The 15,531-nt window shown below is 48.3% G+C and overlaps 1 protein-coding gene across 1 annotated transcript; it reads left to right on the top strand.

The window, feature by feature from the left end:
* The first annotated feature begins 130 nt into the window (after positions 1-130).
* On the top strand, positions 131-11,998 carry KCNK15 (potassium two pore domain channel subfamily K member 15). The gene is made up of 2 exons (XM_066624242.1): positions 131-1,018; positions 10,981-11,998. The coding sequence occupies exons 1-2, from the start codon at positions 736-738 to the stop codon at positions 11,895-11,897; spliced, it is 1,200 nt and encodes a 399-aa protein (XP_066480339.1). The 5' UTR covers positions 131-735; the 3' UTR covers positions 11,898-11,998.
* Positions 11,999-15,531: the final 3,533 nt, after the last annotated feature.

The raw sequence follows: 15,531 nt of genomic DNA, 5'->3' as shown, positions 1-15,531 counted from the left end.
AAGACCTTCTGGGTCGCCAGCAGCAGCGACTGCAGCATCCGCCCCGCCCCTGCCTGCCTCCGCCACGCCCCTGCTGGCGCACCAGCCTCTGGCGCCGCCTGCCACTCCTTCTCCCACCCGGGCTGGAGCGCGGAGGCGTGGCCCGGGGCTGCATGTGGGCAGAGGGCTGGCCTCCCTCCGGGGCAGCTTTGCAGAGGGAGCCAGACGCGGCGCCAGGGCGCACTGCCCGGTGATGCTTGTGGGAGCCGGTGCACTGGACGGTGCCACCCCGTGGTCGCTGCGGGGGGCGACCCCCGTGTGAACCGGAGTTAGGTGGCAATCCTACCCACCCTTACCGGGGAGTAAGCCCCATTGAAGTCAATGGGACTTGCTTCTGAGTAGACAGGCATAGGCTTTGACTATGGCTGCAATCCTACCCGCCCTTACCTGGGAGTAACTCCCATTGACTCTAATGAGACTTACTCCTGAGTAGGCAGGCGTAGGCTTCGGCTCCAAGGCTGCAGTCCTACCCACACTTACCTGGGAGTAACTCCCACTGAACTCGGTGGGACTTGCTTCTGAGTAGACAGGCGTAGGCTCGGGCTCTGGGCGCAGCGGGGAGGAGCACCGGGCTGGGCAGGGAGGGAGATGCTGCCTGCAGCAGGCCGGAGGCCGGCGGCGGTGGTCCGGGGGCCGGTGCCCTGCGGCTGATGCGCCCTGCCCGGCCCCGGGGCAAGCGCCGTGTCCCGCCCGGCCATGAAGCGGCAGAACCTGCGCACGCTCTCGCTGATCGTCTGCGTCTTCTCCTACCTGCTGGTGGGCGCCGCCGTCTTCGACGCGCTGGAGTCGGAGGCCGAGACCGGCCACAGGCGCCTGCTGGAGCAGAAGCGCAACGACCTCCGCAGGAAGTACCGCTTCACCGCCGACGACTACCGCGAGTTCGAGCGCCTGGTGCTGCGCGCCGAGCCTCACCGCGCCGGCAAGCAGTGGAGGTTCGCCGGCTCCTTCTACTTCGCCATCACCGTCATCACCACCATCGGTGAGTGCGGGCAGGGCGTCGGCATCGTCCTCCCTTCCGCCCTGGTCCCATCCAGTGGCGTAGCCAGAGGCGGTGAGGCTCCCTGCAAGACTTAGGGCTTTGCCCCCCCAGCTACGCCACTGGTCCCATCTGTTCGTTGCTTAACCTTAAAGCGATGCACCTACTTATCCCTGGGGGCCACTTGCACACTGTGGTGAGGCTCCCTGCAAGACTTAGGACTTTGCCCCCCCCAGCTACGCCACTGGTTCCGTCTGTTCCAATGCTTAACCTTAAAGAGATTCACCCGCTTATCTCAGGGGCCACTTGCAGGCTGTGGTGAGGCTCCCTGCTAAATTTAGGGCCTCCCCACTACACCACTGGTTCTGTCTGTTCCTGTATTTAACCTGCATATCCCAGGGGCTGCTTGCACGCTGTGGTGAGGCTCCCTGCAAAACTTAAGTGTTTTGCACCTCCCCCCATGCTACTGGTCCCATCTTTTCTGATGCTTAACCTTATGCACCTGCTTATCCCAGGGACTGCTTGCACACTGTGGTGATGTTCCCTGCAAAACTTAGTGCTTTGTCCCCACTCTGGCTGTGCCACTGGTAGCATCTGTTCTTATGCTTAACCTTAACGTAATGTACCTGCTTATCCCTGGGGCCACTTGCACACTGTGGTGAGGCTCCCTGCTAAACTTAGTGCTTTGCACACACACCCAACACCACTGGTCCCAGCAGTTCTGATGCTTAACCTTAAAGCTATGCACCTGCTTATGCCAGGTGACTCTTCAGGATGGAGGTGAACTTCATGGTGACCTCCTTTATTTTTGGAAAAACTGGAATCTTCATGCAAGAGGGTTAAATTTATGTACCTTTACTTAAACTTACTCTGACTAGTTAAGGCACAGTTACCGTAATCTTGTGCTGTCAGAGATCCTGATGCTTTTCATGTTGCCATGAGGAGGGAGAACCATGTGATAAGTAGTTGCCATGTTGGACTAGGACTGAGGCGATGCAAGTTCAAATTCCCATTCAGCCATGGAAGGCCCTGATTGACCCTGGGCCAGTCACTCTCTCCCTCTCTTTGTGAAATCTGCCTAATAGGGCTTTTGTGAAGATAAGACTGGGTGGGGAAGCACCACCCATACTACTTCCTCCAAATGATCATTAGATCTATGGGGATGGAGTCCTTGTGTGTAACTTTCTCTATGAAACTGAACTCAGGAATTTTGGAGGGTTCCTGATTATGTGAGATCCTACAGATGTGGAGGTTGGCATCACCAAAAGGGAGGGGTGCGCCTTTCCACATGTTCAGTTTCAAAAAGCATGTAAAGGACTTGAGTCCTTTGAGTATGCACTCTAAGTGCTTTGCTGGTTTCGGATAGGGTCCATGAGTTGTCCAGCAGGAGAAGAAAGCACTCTAATGATAAATTTCAAGTTGTATAGTCTTAGTTGTGCATGACTGTGAGGGGTGTTATGATGAGCCCTTAACACTTCACAGCTCTACCACTATCCACGATGTGCAAAAAAGAGCATCTCTGAGTATGTACGGAGTGCTTTTCTTTCAGTGTTGTGTAACTAACCAGCTGCAACTTGAACCTGGAATGGGGCAGGTGTCATTAGTTCTAAGCCCAGCTTGAGTCCAGCCCTCTTCAGACATTTCCCCCCACACATTCCTCTATATGTGGCAGTGAGAGAAGGTGCCACTTAGCCCCACTCTGCTAGTGATGACATGATGAAGCCCTGTCCTCCCAGTGTTTGATCATCTCAGGAAGGTTCTCTTCTGTGATCAGCATTTATTGCTGCAGGCAAATATGTGGGGAGGGCATTGGTGAGGCTTCATCATGACATCAATGGTGGGGTTGGGGGTGAGCAAGATTGTTTCCCCCCAGTACAGGAATGCATAATAGGGGAAAACATCTAAAGAGGGCTTCCCAGTACTTCTTATTTTAGAAATCAAGCATTAGACTCTAGCCCCCCCCCCCCCAATGCTCATAGTGGCACATGAATTAGGAGAGTTTTCTGAGCTATGAGCATCACAGCAATACCCTGCACTTTCATGTGGTTAGGGACCAGAGCCTGAATGAAAGTTAAAAATTGGTGAACGTCAAAGCATAGCCTTATTTAGCTTGCAGATTAATTTTGGCAGGCGAAAAAACAGAAATAGCAATGTGATTGATGCGAATGCATGTGAAATTGAAATAAACAGAAATAGAAAAATAAACATAAGAACTCTGGTGAATGTCGGGAAAGGTTGGTTGAAACTGGACGAAAGAGGAAAGTGGTGAGAGTCAAGTGGATGAAAGTCAAGGTATTGCTGTAGCTGCCACTGCTTTACTCTTGGTATGCTTGCTGAACTTTCACCTTTGGGAGCCTTGCATCCCTTGAAGTAACTCCCCAGCCACCATCACGTACAATATTATGGGTAGTGAGCGCTCAGTCCTGTGGTCCGCAGCACGGATCCATGCCGCGGACCACAGTTGCAAACGTGCCATAAGGCACGTTTGCGGGGCTCACTGTCGGTCTTCTGCCGGAGCTAGCTCAGCGCCAGTCAGAGCTGGGCTAACGCACAGCGGTCACCTGGGTTCCGTGGCTCAGCGGTCTCCCAGACCGCCGGGCTGTGGAAGGGGAGGCGGGGTGTGGGGGAGGCGTTCCAGGGGGCGGGTGGGATGCATGTCGGGGGAGGGAGAGAGGCTCCAAAGGATCCACAGGGCTGCGCGCCCTACACGAGCACCTTTACTTTAGCGCTGACCTTTTGGTCGGTGCTAAAGAGAGTAGCCACGTTGTGAGGCTGCTTCCCTTATTCAGGGGAAGGGGACGAACATCCCCTTCTCCCAAGGTGCCTCCCACAGTAGTGTGGGAGGTGCAGGATCCGGCAGCAGCCCTCTACGGGAGCTGCTGAGCCTGGACGCTGCAGGCAGCTCAGGATTGGGCTGTGAGTCATCCATCCACTCATAAGAGCCCTACTGGATCAGGCCAAGGACCCATCTAGCCTAGCTTCCTGTATCGCACAGTGGCTCACCAGGTACCTTATGCAAGTCAACAAGAGACCTGCATCCTGGTGCCACTCCCTTGCATCTGGCATTCAGAGGTAGGTTACCTCTGAAACCCACAGATTGCATATAGTCATCATGGCTTATAACCTGTTATGAACTTCTGTTCCATAAATCAGTCTGATCCCCTTTATGTATTGTGAGTGGAGAGGAAAGACTTGCAATAAGTGTGCCTGTGCACATTTCCTGGAAAGATCAAGCACCTTTTTTGTCATGTACCACCTTCCTCGCCCTCAAGGTAACTTAGGGGTCAATGGTGGCTGGAATCCTTCGCAGCATCCCATTACAGTCTCATTGCTGGTGTGCTGAATACTACATCCAACGAAAAGTGGAAGTGATGGCTGTTTTTGGCCATTCCCTCCATTCCATTAATTGTTTTATTGGGCACTTGTGTTTAAAAAAAAATTAAAATGTATTTTACAACAGTCGTTCTGTAACAATCTCCCTTTGGTTGCATTACAAAAGTAACCACCCTATTTTCAGCCGATAGGAAACACACATAAGAGTATCTAGCAAAATGAAAAAATAACGTATTTTGGGTGTGTAAAGAGCTTTCCTTCAAGGGGAGGATTGAGAATGTACGTGAAATTTCAGTTGATGGGGATAATCCCCTTGATTTTCTTATTAGAAAGTTCAGATTCCATAAATGGTAAAATGCAACTTCTCTCCTCTGCCTTGACGTAATTCGGCCAGAATAATTCATCTTTGACGCTCTCTTTTTCGAACAAGTGCAACGGCAGTCACTGATGTTTATTCATAAAAGTAAAGAGAGCTATGTACATGCGCAAGCTTGCATACAGGAAAAGGAGGAGAAGAAAGAGCAGGAAAGATTACTTGTGTTCTTAGCAGCTTCACCTGGCTTTTCAGGAGCCAAAACCTGCAGATTTTTTTGGTGTAGTGAGTGCCTATGCTGAACTGTCATCAAAGAGCTACAGCATCGATGTCACTTCCATCCATTCTGCTGGGACACAACATGTTTTCATCGGCATCTGAATTTTCCTCTTTTTGCTGACATTCTCTCCAGTGCAAGCTAGTGGCACCCAGAAATTATCCTGCCACAGTCCTTATACTTAGCATTTGTCTAGTGCTTTCTGAGCAAGCAAAGCAAAGTGCAACGTGAATTCTTTTCATGGTATTCCTTACAACAACCCTTCAAGGTGAGTAATACTTGCTCCATAAATTAGAGGGGGGAGAGAAAGGACTGAGGCTGAGAGGCAGTGACTTGCCCGAGCCCATCTAGTTTATGGCACTGATGAGATTCATATCAGGGAAGTCCTGATTTGGAACTCAGTCTCTTACAGCCCACTCCTAACTAAACCTCCACCTGCCGATGCAGCGTGTCAGTGGAGTGCATGCTGCATCCTGCTGGAGGGTGTGGTGATGGTTCTGGAGGCATCTTCGAGGAAAGGGAACTTTTGTTCCCTTGCCGTGGGATAAGCCTCCACTGTCCCAGCGGTTCTCCTTGGATCCGTGACACCCATTTTGCTGGCACAGTGACTTGCCTTATGAGAAGCATAAGGGAGAGGAACAGGGATAGGATCCTGGCATATGTCAGTGTCACTGGGATCCACTCCTCCCTTCCTGTTCTGCTTCCCATCCACCTACTCATCTCCCTAATACTCCCCACTCTGTAATTCCTGCTATTCACCCACTGTGCTGGCTTACCTGTGGTCCCACATGTATTTGGCTGCTATAGTGGGCCTCTGACACCACTGTGGTGGCAGTTCCATAATGGCCTCTGGCAGCTCACTGCACGTACCACTGTATGGCCATTTACAATGGCAGAAAATGCTGTCCCACTGTTGTAAAGCTCAGTTTGCAGGGGTGTCCCCAAGCCACTATGCTTAAGTCGTGCATCGAGTCACAAGTCACCGACTCCACGACTCATGAGTCATTTTGACTTGAAAAAATTCATGTCCTCCGAGTGGCGAGTCTGAGTCGTTTTGAGTCATAAGTCCTTGAGCAAAAATGCACAGAAAAAAGAAAGGTAGTGGTGGGGTGTGTTAGTAAGCAAGAATGTACACACAATAGATAGGAACTTGAGTCATTTCGAGTCCAGACTCTTTTTTCAAGTCACGGGTGTCGAGTCAGGGTCAATGACATCCATGACTCGAGTCATCAAAAACAGCTGCTTTGGATTGTTAGCCATCAAGCTTAGTGGTGTCACTAGGATTGTGTCACCTGGTGTGGGAGGCCAGGGCGTTGCCCCCATGATGAATCTCCTGTCATGCAGTGGGCGAGCAGTGCCCTGGGTGGTGGGCTTGGTAATCTACCATTGCCCCATACCCACTGGTTTGTTGGCTATAACATTTGATAGTATGGAAATAGTTCAACTCTGTTTTTTTCATTGCATTCTGCATAACGTTACACATCAAATGATGTATAACATGATGGTATTATTTGAAAATACTAAGATTTTGAAAATTTTGGCCAGTAATATCACCCCTCTGCGCATCACCCAGTGCAGCCCACACTCCATAGTAACACCACTGATTAAGCTACACCAGGTGAGGCTACTTCCTCAGATGACAGATTTTGGATGCCAGTGAAGGCAAAACAGTAGGAGTCGGATTCAGTGACCATTGGGGGTAATCTGCTGAGAAGTTCCATGCGCATACACAATTGAGCTGGAGGGACTATGTGTCAAAAGCATTTTCTTGTCTCATTTATATTGTTGCAGAGAGGCTTGCACAAGGACCTCTCAATGTTTTGTGCTTCCTGTTAATTAGCAGGAAGGAGATGGAGTTCATTTAGACTTTTTGCCTTGGGTGCCAAAATGACTTTCCTGGCCCCTCATGCACAGAACTGAGAATCTTCTCTTTCAACACCTGGGAGTTCTTCCTCCTTCTACCAGCCTTCTTTATTCCAGTGTTACCACCTCTTCAGTTAGATGTTTATCCCAGCAGTTTCTTCGTGGACTTGACTCAAATGCAAAACCTGCACTGGTTAGAATGGAGAAGGCTTGATCCCTCTGTAATCTTCTTGGAACTTTATGTAGCTCTTGAGTTTCTCAGTGTAAGGACCAGATCACCACATGGAGCCCATTACAGAGCAGTAGCTATGTCTTGCTTGTAACTTTTTGGCTGCTCTGTCATCAACATTAGTTATAGCGAGCTAGTGTGCAGTTCTGTTGCATCAAATTTCTTTCTTTTCCATATCTGCTGGAGATCACCAGCTTGTGGACTGGAGGACACCTGCACAACTGAACAACACTTCCGAAAAATGGTATTTTGGATAGATTGGATTGACTGCAACTTCTAATATGGTTCCCTTCTACTTGTTTATCTCTTTGAAAAGAAAGATTTACAGCCCCACCCTAATCAACTTTCCAGCTGCAATACAGCCCTGAGGTAGGGGAACAAACATTCCCTTACCTTGAGGAGGCCTCTGTAGCTGCCCTCCCCACCCCTTCCACCACAGAATGCAGCATGAGCCCCATTGGAAAATTACTTAGGATTGGGCTGTAGGAAATTTAAAACTATTATCTATTATTGACAGTGGAAAATATTTTCTCTTTGCAGTTTCAGATTTCTGTGGGCTTACCTCATCTCCCGGAGTGTTATTTCAGGCAATGTTAATGCATATTAAAATCCATACTAAATAATTAACAATTACAAAGTACTCTGTCCCTGAGGCCTCTTTTACATCTGAATAAATTAGAAATGTTGTTTGGATGTTATGAAAAACTGTGCTGAAAAATTAGCACCAGTGAAAGAATCGTGTCCACCTGAAAATTTGGACACTACAGGAGCCCTTTTCAGACAACTGCCCCAGGTGTTTGGCGAATGTGTATAGAGAAATGGACCACATGCACTAGCCATAGCCCAACTACTGATGTGCCCACTGGTTATGCTTCCCAACCTCTTATTTGGCACCTGTCTTCAAGAAACCAAGCTGAACATGGGGAAGGCTCAGTCACATTATTTGGAATGTTGATTGACCTTCTGCCATACTTTGCTTGAGACTCAGCACCAACCTTAGCTTAGCTAGTGCAGTTGATCAGGTCATAAATAAACATATGAACACACCTTGTACTTAGTGAGCCCATTGCTGCATCTAACCCAGTATTGCCTAATCAGACTGGCCGTGGCTCTCCAGGGTCTTGGGCAGGAGACCTTTTCATTACTGCAACCCAATAACTGGAGAAGTTAGGAACTGCACTTGGTACACTGCTTGTAAAGTGGCTGCTCTGCCAGTGAGCTATGAGCCCCTCCATGTCAGGAAGATGAAGCCTAGAGCCACAGGGTTTTCTCACCCAGTTAGGTAGCAGCAACTGTTACCCTGCAGATGCCCGATCTTGTCTGATCTTAGAAGCTAAGCAGGGTCAGGCCTGGTTGGTACTTGGATGGGAGACCGCTTGGGAATACCAGGTGCTGTAGGCTTTTACCATAGTCTTTCGAGACTGAAGGTTGCCAACCAGGTAGCTAGCTAGATAACCAACAAGATAGCCAACCTTCCAGTCTGATTCGGACAGTCTTTGATACCTGTGATGAGACTTCATGCCCTTCATGCTGTGATGAGACTTCATTTCTACCATCGTTCAGCTGTGCAAATACGTCCACAGCAATTAGTGGCTTGCAGAAATATTTACCCGTCTGTCCACCCACACAATGTATGTAAATGTTTGTAGCTTGCTAAGGGGCTAGAAGCCAACTTTTATTCATTTTGTTGTGTGCAAATAAGCAAACATTTATATGCCGCCTTTCTCCTCCAGCAGTAGGGATACAAGACAGCTTGCAATTTGTGATACAAATGACAGTGAAGCTGAACTGAAACAATAAAAATAACTGATGGTCCAATCCTATCCAACTTTCCGGCACTGATGCAGCTGTGCCAATGGGGTGCGCACTGCATCTTGTGATGGGAGGGGCAGTCATGGTGGCCTTCTCAAGATAAAGGAGGACAACTGCCCTAAGTACCAGAAGTGCCCTTTGAATACCTGTAAGAGGGCCTTCTTGGGGCCTCCAATAGGCATTTCCAGTTTCCAGTGAAAATTGAAAGTGCCTATCGGAGGCCACCAGACAAGATAGCATAGTATCTCAAGGCATAGTATCTGGGGCAATGTACCCCCTGCTTCCCCTTAGCTATGCCACTGTGAAACAGGAATGTTGTCACATTCCTGCAAAAGATAGCTAAAGTGGAGCCACATACCCTCCAGCAGGGCAGGAGGTCTGGTCTAGAGGGTAGAGCCTCCGTCTGCCTGAAGATAACATCCACAAGGTTGCCAGTTTGAGGCCACCGGCACCGTGCGACCTTGAAGCAGCTGACAAGCTGAAGCCGAGCTATTTCCATCTGCTCCAAGCGTGGGAGGATGGAGGCCAGAATGTGAAGCCAGATCGGAATGTAACACCTTGAATGTAGTGGTTCTTGAAAGAAAGAACCTTTCAATTGTAAAAATCCCTATTTAATAAGGGATTTAAATAAAAGCCTGCCTATGTAAACCGCCTTGAATAAAGTCTTGAATAAAGACCAAGAAAGGCGGTATATAAATACCTGTTGTTATTATTATTATTATTTCCGTAAGGTGAGCGCTTCAGGACAGAAGGCCCTCCCATGTATTGCAGTCTAGTGTGCCTCCATAAATGATGTTGTGCATTGGAGATACTTTAGCAGGGGACTGTAGGGATGAGTGTGTGCATATGGGGGAGACAGTCCTTCAAGTACCCAGACCCTGAACCCCATAGGGCTATAAATGTAATAACCAGCACCTTGAATTGTGCCTGGAAATAGCAATAGATTGAAGTGTTGATGAAGTAGCAGGGATGTCACACGGTCGTGACCCCTTGTTCTGCTTAACAATCTGACTGCCACATTTTGAAACCACCAAAATTTCCAAGCGGTTTTCACAGACAGCTCCACGTGGAACATTTTTGTCGTAATTAAGTCATGGTGTAATTTTGTCCCCCTCCCCAGCCTAGGCATTCTGAAGAACTGAGTTGCCCGGTACGGAAATCTGTTCCCATCTGCTGAGAATTCTGGGTCCAAGGGAGAAAAAAATGTTTTATGAGAACTTAAGAGAAAAGTGAGATATCCAGGCCCAGTTGAAGGTCATGAAGGCCTGTGGAAAGTATGAAACCACATCCTGAAAAATGATAGAGAGGCTGTAGCTCAGTGGGAAAGTGCAGGATGTCATTCTATAAAATTGGCACCACAACCAAAAAAGCCCTGTTCTTCTTGAACACCTCCTGTAACTTTTGATGGGGGAATCTGGAGCAGAACCTCAGATGTAGATATACAAGTGCTCAGAGGAGAACACATTGGGCTAGAGCGACACAATCCTTAAGATGTCTGGTTCCCAAGTGGTTTTGTTTAATTTGATATTTTGCCTTTCCTCACATGAACCCAGGGTAGCTAACAAGATAGTATTTCATAAACAACAAATGATGCAATTACAATCAGTTAAGCCATTTCTGCCCAACATTGCATATTCGCAATAGGGATCAAATGTGTACATCTGTGGGCTGGGCAGAAAAGGGGTTAAAACAAATACACTAGAAAAATGTCATACATTTCGTGCTTGAAAAGTCAGCAGCAGCATCTTCAGCGAAGCCCAGAAACAAATGAGACTATTTTTTGCTCAGCAAACCTGGTCATTGTTAAACAGGAAGCAGAGCTGTACTGGGAAAAAAAAATGCAAATCAAAATCGGGCTCTCATTTCCATTCCCTGATGTGACCCTTTAAAATCAGGTGAGGTGCATCTTCTTTTTGTAGTGCATCGCACTGGAGAAAGTCGGGCCCTGCAACCTAGGGGAACATCCAGTCCTTGAGATCAGTCATTATGCCCTGCATCGCTCATCATCGCTGCAGAGCAATACAATACCCAGAAATAGGAATGACCCTGAGGGTTCTTGGCAGAGATTTTCCATTGCTTTAGATTGCAATCGAGATGCTGCTTATTCCATTTCTCTCTGTTAACTTCTTTTGTTGCAGGTTACGGGCATGCTGCCCCTGGGACGGATGCTGGCAAAGTGTTCTGCATGTTCTATGCGATCCTTGGCATTCCCCTCACCTTGGTCATGTTCCAGAGTCTGGGTGAGCGCATGAACATTCTGGTTCGGATGGTGCTTCGGAAAATCAAGAAGTGCCTGGGAATGAGGCAGACGACTGTCTCCATGAAGAACATGGTTGTGGTTGGCTTCCTGTCATGCATGGGGACGCTGGGGATCGGAGCAGCTGCCTTCTCCTACTTTGAGGGCTGGACTTTCTTCCATGCTTTTTATTACTGCTTCATCACATTGACCACCATTGGGTTTGGGGACTTTGTGGCACTACAGAAGCACGAAGCTTTGCAGAAGAAGCCCCCGTACGTCGCTTTCAGCTTCTTGTACATTCTTGTGGGCTTGACGGTGATTGGAGCTTTCCTTAACTTGGTTGTCTTTCGGTTTTTGATTATGAACTCAGAAGACGAGAGGCGGGACGAAGAAGAGAGAGCCTCCTTGAGGCGAGCCAGAAATTACATCAATCTGAAGCCCAGAGAAGAGAACAGGAGCAGAAGTGATCTGCTCCTCCCCATAGAAGACAGGACCAGTCAAATGAACCTCATTCCGTTGATCCAGGAAGATGCCGAGAGGCAAAGAGGCAAATCTTCCAGTCCTACCAACAGAGTCCCTTCCTTTTGCACCTGTTTGTGTTACAGGCCACGGCTGAGCAGGAGCCCAGATCCTTCCCACCCAGAGGCCTTTAACTGCCACACGAATCTGGTTTATTATAATTCAATTTCTTACAAAATCATGGAAGTCTCTCTGGGTGGCAAGGACCACACTGGCTTGTCTTCTCCCAGGAGCACTCTGTCATCCAATAGCCCCAGCTGCCGGGAGCACTCCCGACTGCGGAGGAAGTCAATCTGAAATGTGCATGCTCTTTTGGACTGGTGCTTTTTTGTTTTTTTTTACTCTGAGCTGTGTTCTGCTCCTGAACTTGTCTTTTGATGATAAATTATTAAATGAAAGAGTGGGTTGTTGTGCTTGCCCTCTTTCCATCTCCTTCCCCTCTCAGGCACGCTCTGAAACAGCTACCAACGGCACACGGCTGCCGTCACCATGATACATTGCCTGAGCCATGCTTTTTTTAACTACTAGCAGGGAACAATAGTTTCTTCCAGTAAAGTGTGTTGCAAGCTTTGTATCGGAAGCCAAGTTTCCAGGGGATTTAAATAATGGCGCTTCACAGTGCATCAAAGATGCCGGTGCTCCTGTAGAAAGCTCCAGTTATTCCCCAGGAGAAAATATCTAGATAGTATTCAGTTTTCATTGAGGTCCTGTGGGCCCCAGCCTTACCTCCCAAACTGTGAGTGTGTACAGATGCTGTGGGTCAAAATCTGTTCCCAACCCCTCCACCTGCTCCTTTAATGACACATATAGCTGGATCCAAATTCAGGGCTCTCTCATCCTTCAAGTAGGTTCCTAGTTGTTTTTTTAAAAAAGAGTTTATGTGGTTAACTGGTAAGGCAGCCCTTTAAAAAAACAAAGCACACTTTTATGTATTTTTTTAAACATGAAACATGCTATGGATAGGTGTGGAGGGTGGCTTTGTGATGTTAAACTACCAGCCATTCAGTATTCTGGACAGCTGGATATGGAGGAGGAAGGGAGGTGACTGTTCTGACACCACAGCCAGTCACTCACCACTCTGCACAGCTTCTACAGGGAACAAGAACCATCTGTCCTGCCTGAGCTTGAAAGGCTACATGTCTGGCCAGAAAGGGGTGAGTAAAGATCTGTAGCAGGTTCGCTATTCAAGCTGTGTAAGCCAATCCAACCTATTCATTTCTCTGATGCATGTATTTAACAGCATGCTGAACGTACGCACTTTTTAAGGTTTCAGTTCCTGGTTTGCATTCATAATGATACATGAACAAATTTCTCATTGTGGTGATGATGACAGTCTCGAAAGTTTGTTAGGGCAGGAGGCAGTGTTTAGAGGGAGTGGGAAGAAAGGAACTCTATAAAAAGTAGGTGTCGTCATTTTTTTTTTGACCAGTGGAAGGTGGTAATGGGATGCTTACCTAGCCAATCTTTGTGGGCAGATGTGATCCAGTAAAGGTATTGCTCAGTCTTGCAGATGTTTCTGTTGCAGCTGCCTACCACTGCTGTTGCCTGCTATGTTAAGACCACTCCTTCCTCACCTCATCACCTGCCTCCCTGCTCTTTTCCCTTTCAGAGGATTGCTCCAGCTGCGATACTACCCTTTTAAAACTGGGAGCAGCAGCCAAGATACAGCTGTCAATCGTGACTTGATTTTAGTTGCTAAGTTTCCATTTATCAACATGCTTCATTTTCTTCAGGTTTTCTCTGCAAGCTCGAAAAGCCTGTATAAGAGCAGAAGCCCTTTTCTTTCCTGGTCCATCAAAATCTGTACTCTTGATACACCAAAACCCCAAACTAGCCTTGAGGATCCCAGGTTTGCGGTGCCTGACCATGGTGAAAATCAGTCCGCCTGACATGCTGTTGGGTTGTAAATCAACTGCAGTGTCCATGAGTCCCTCCTCTCTAGTCTTGCTGCCATTTGTAGGCAAACTACATTAGAGTTCATCCAATGTATGCAAAATCTCACTATTTATTTATTTATATCCTGCCTTTCTCTCACACACATCTCCCAAAGGGGATTCAAGGCAGTTAACAATATCAACATAAAACCAAACAATATATATTAAGAACAATTAAAACATTAACAGCCCAATCCTGAGCTGCCCGGGGCACCCAGGCTTGGCGGCACGGAGGAGGGCTGCTGCTGAATCCAGCACCTCCCGCACTACCGCAGGAGGCGCCTCGGGAGAAGGGGATGTTTGTCCCCTTCCCCCGAGTAAGGTAAGCAGTCCCGCAATAGGGCTACTCGCTTTACTGCCAACCAAAAGGTTGGCAGTAAGGAAAAGGCGCTTGCGTAGGGCGCACAGCTCTCCACGAGTGCCCTGGGTCCTGCGGAACACAGCTCTGTGGATCCTCCTCCCGCCCGCCCCCCCGGCACACCTCCTGCCCACACACTCTCCATTCCCTACCAGCCTCCCCCTCCCTAAAACACTTCCTCCCCACTCCCGCCCCGATCCCCGCCTACCGTTCTGCAGCCCGGCAGTCTAGGAGACCGCCAAGCCGTGGAACCTGGGTGACTGCCCTGCACTAGCCCAGCACTGGCCGGTGCTGGGCTAGCACGGGTGGGAGCCCGGCAATGAGCCCCACGAATGCGCCTTACGGCATGTTTGCAACTACGCCGAGCTCAGGATTGGGCTCTAAAACTCCAGGATCACCACAATTAAAATACATTAAAAAACACCAGCCCCCAGTGTCAGTTAATAGCCTTCAAACATAAGAAGGTCTTGAGGCCCTGCCAAAAGGTCTCCAGAGAGGGGGCTGTTCCCAATTCCAGGGGAAGGGAATTCCATAAACAGCACACTATCACCGAGAAGGCCCTATTCCTAGCTACCTCCCCCCTCACCTCTGCTGGTGGCAGCAAAGTCAGAAGGGCCCCCTCAGATAACCTGAGAGGATGGGTAGGATTATATGGATGAAAGCGGTCCCTCACATACCCTGGACCCAAACTGTATAGGGCTTTAAAAGTCAAAACTAGCACTTTGAATTCAGCCAGAGTAATTACCAAAGCAGTGGCCCGACTGAGTTGAACCGACAAACCCCAACAACCACACAGGCAGCTGTTCCATACGGACAGCCATTCCAATCTGCTGAAATTTCTGGGTCTAGAAAAGTGTTTCTGATTGATGTCCAGGCCCAGTTGATCATGGGGGATCAAGATCATGAAAGGGGGTTGCCTTTGCAAAGTATGGGCCACACCTTGGAGAACCATTATATGGTGAGGCTGTATCTCAGTGGGAGAGGGCAGACTGTGCAGAAGGTTTTGGATTCAGTCTCTGGCATGCGGAGGTAATGCCGGGAAAGACGTTCTAGAGAGTTTCCACTGCCAATCAGAGTGGACAATATCAAGCCAGCAAGATGGATCAATGGACTGATTAAGTATAAGGCAGCTTTGTATACTTTAAGCACAGCATGTTTAGTTTTATCTCCACTATGCTGCCCTGCCCTTCTGTAGGAGAGAGAGTGTTCTGTGTCTCTTGTTGCCTAGGTTCCCAGTACTGTATTCTAAAATGTTCTGTAGGTAGGAAGCAAGTTATTGTTCCTTTGCAATGGAGTATGAAATCGGATTCTATTTTCTGTACTGCAGGGAGCTCTGGATAGTATCCTTAAAGCAGGACTGACCGGAGCAACAGTCTAGCCTGTGGCATGCTTAGGAAAGAAATGAGCGTTATAAGATGCAGAAATTGGTTGCTTCTCTATGATTTTGAGAGCAAGAATCCATTGTGTGGTTGAAGAGTTCTAAGGAACACAGTGTCTCCCTGCTACCTCACATGATGAGCTCATAGGATTCACACAGTGCGGTGACATCACATCGTGTGTGCTAGAAGACATTACAAAGAACAGGGAGCAAAGAGCCACAGAAACAACTTCAGATCTCTTTCAACATCTAGTTTGAAAA

This window comes from Tiliqua scincoides, chromosome 4, assembly GCF_035046505.1.
Source record: "Tiliqua scincoides isolate rTilSci1 chromosome 4, rTilSci1.hap2, whole genome shotgun sequence".
In the NCBI taxonomy this organism is placed as follows: domain Eukaryota; kingdom Metazoa; phylum Chordata; class Lepidosauria; order Squamata; family Scincidae; genus Tiliqua; species Tiliqua scincoides.
This window is presented reverse-complemented; position numbering and strand designations above follow the sequence as displayed.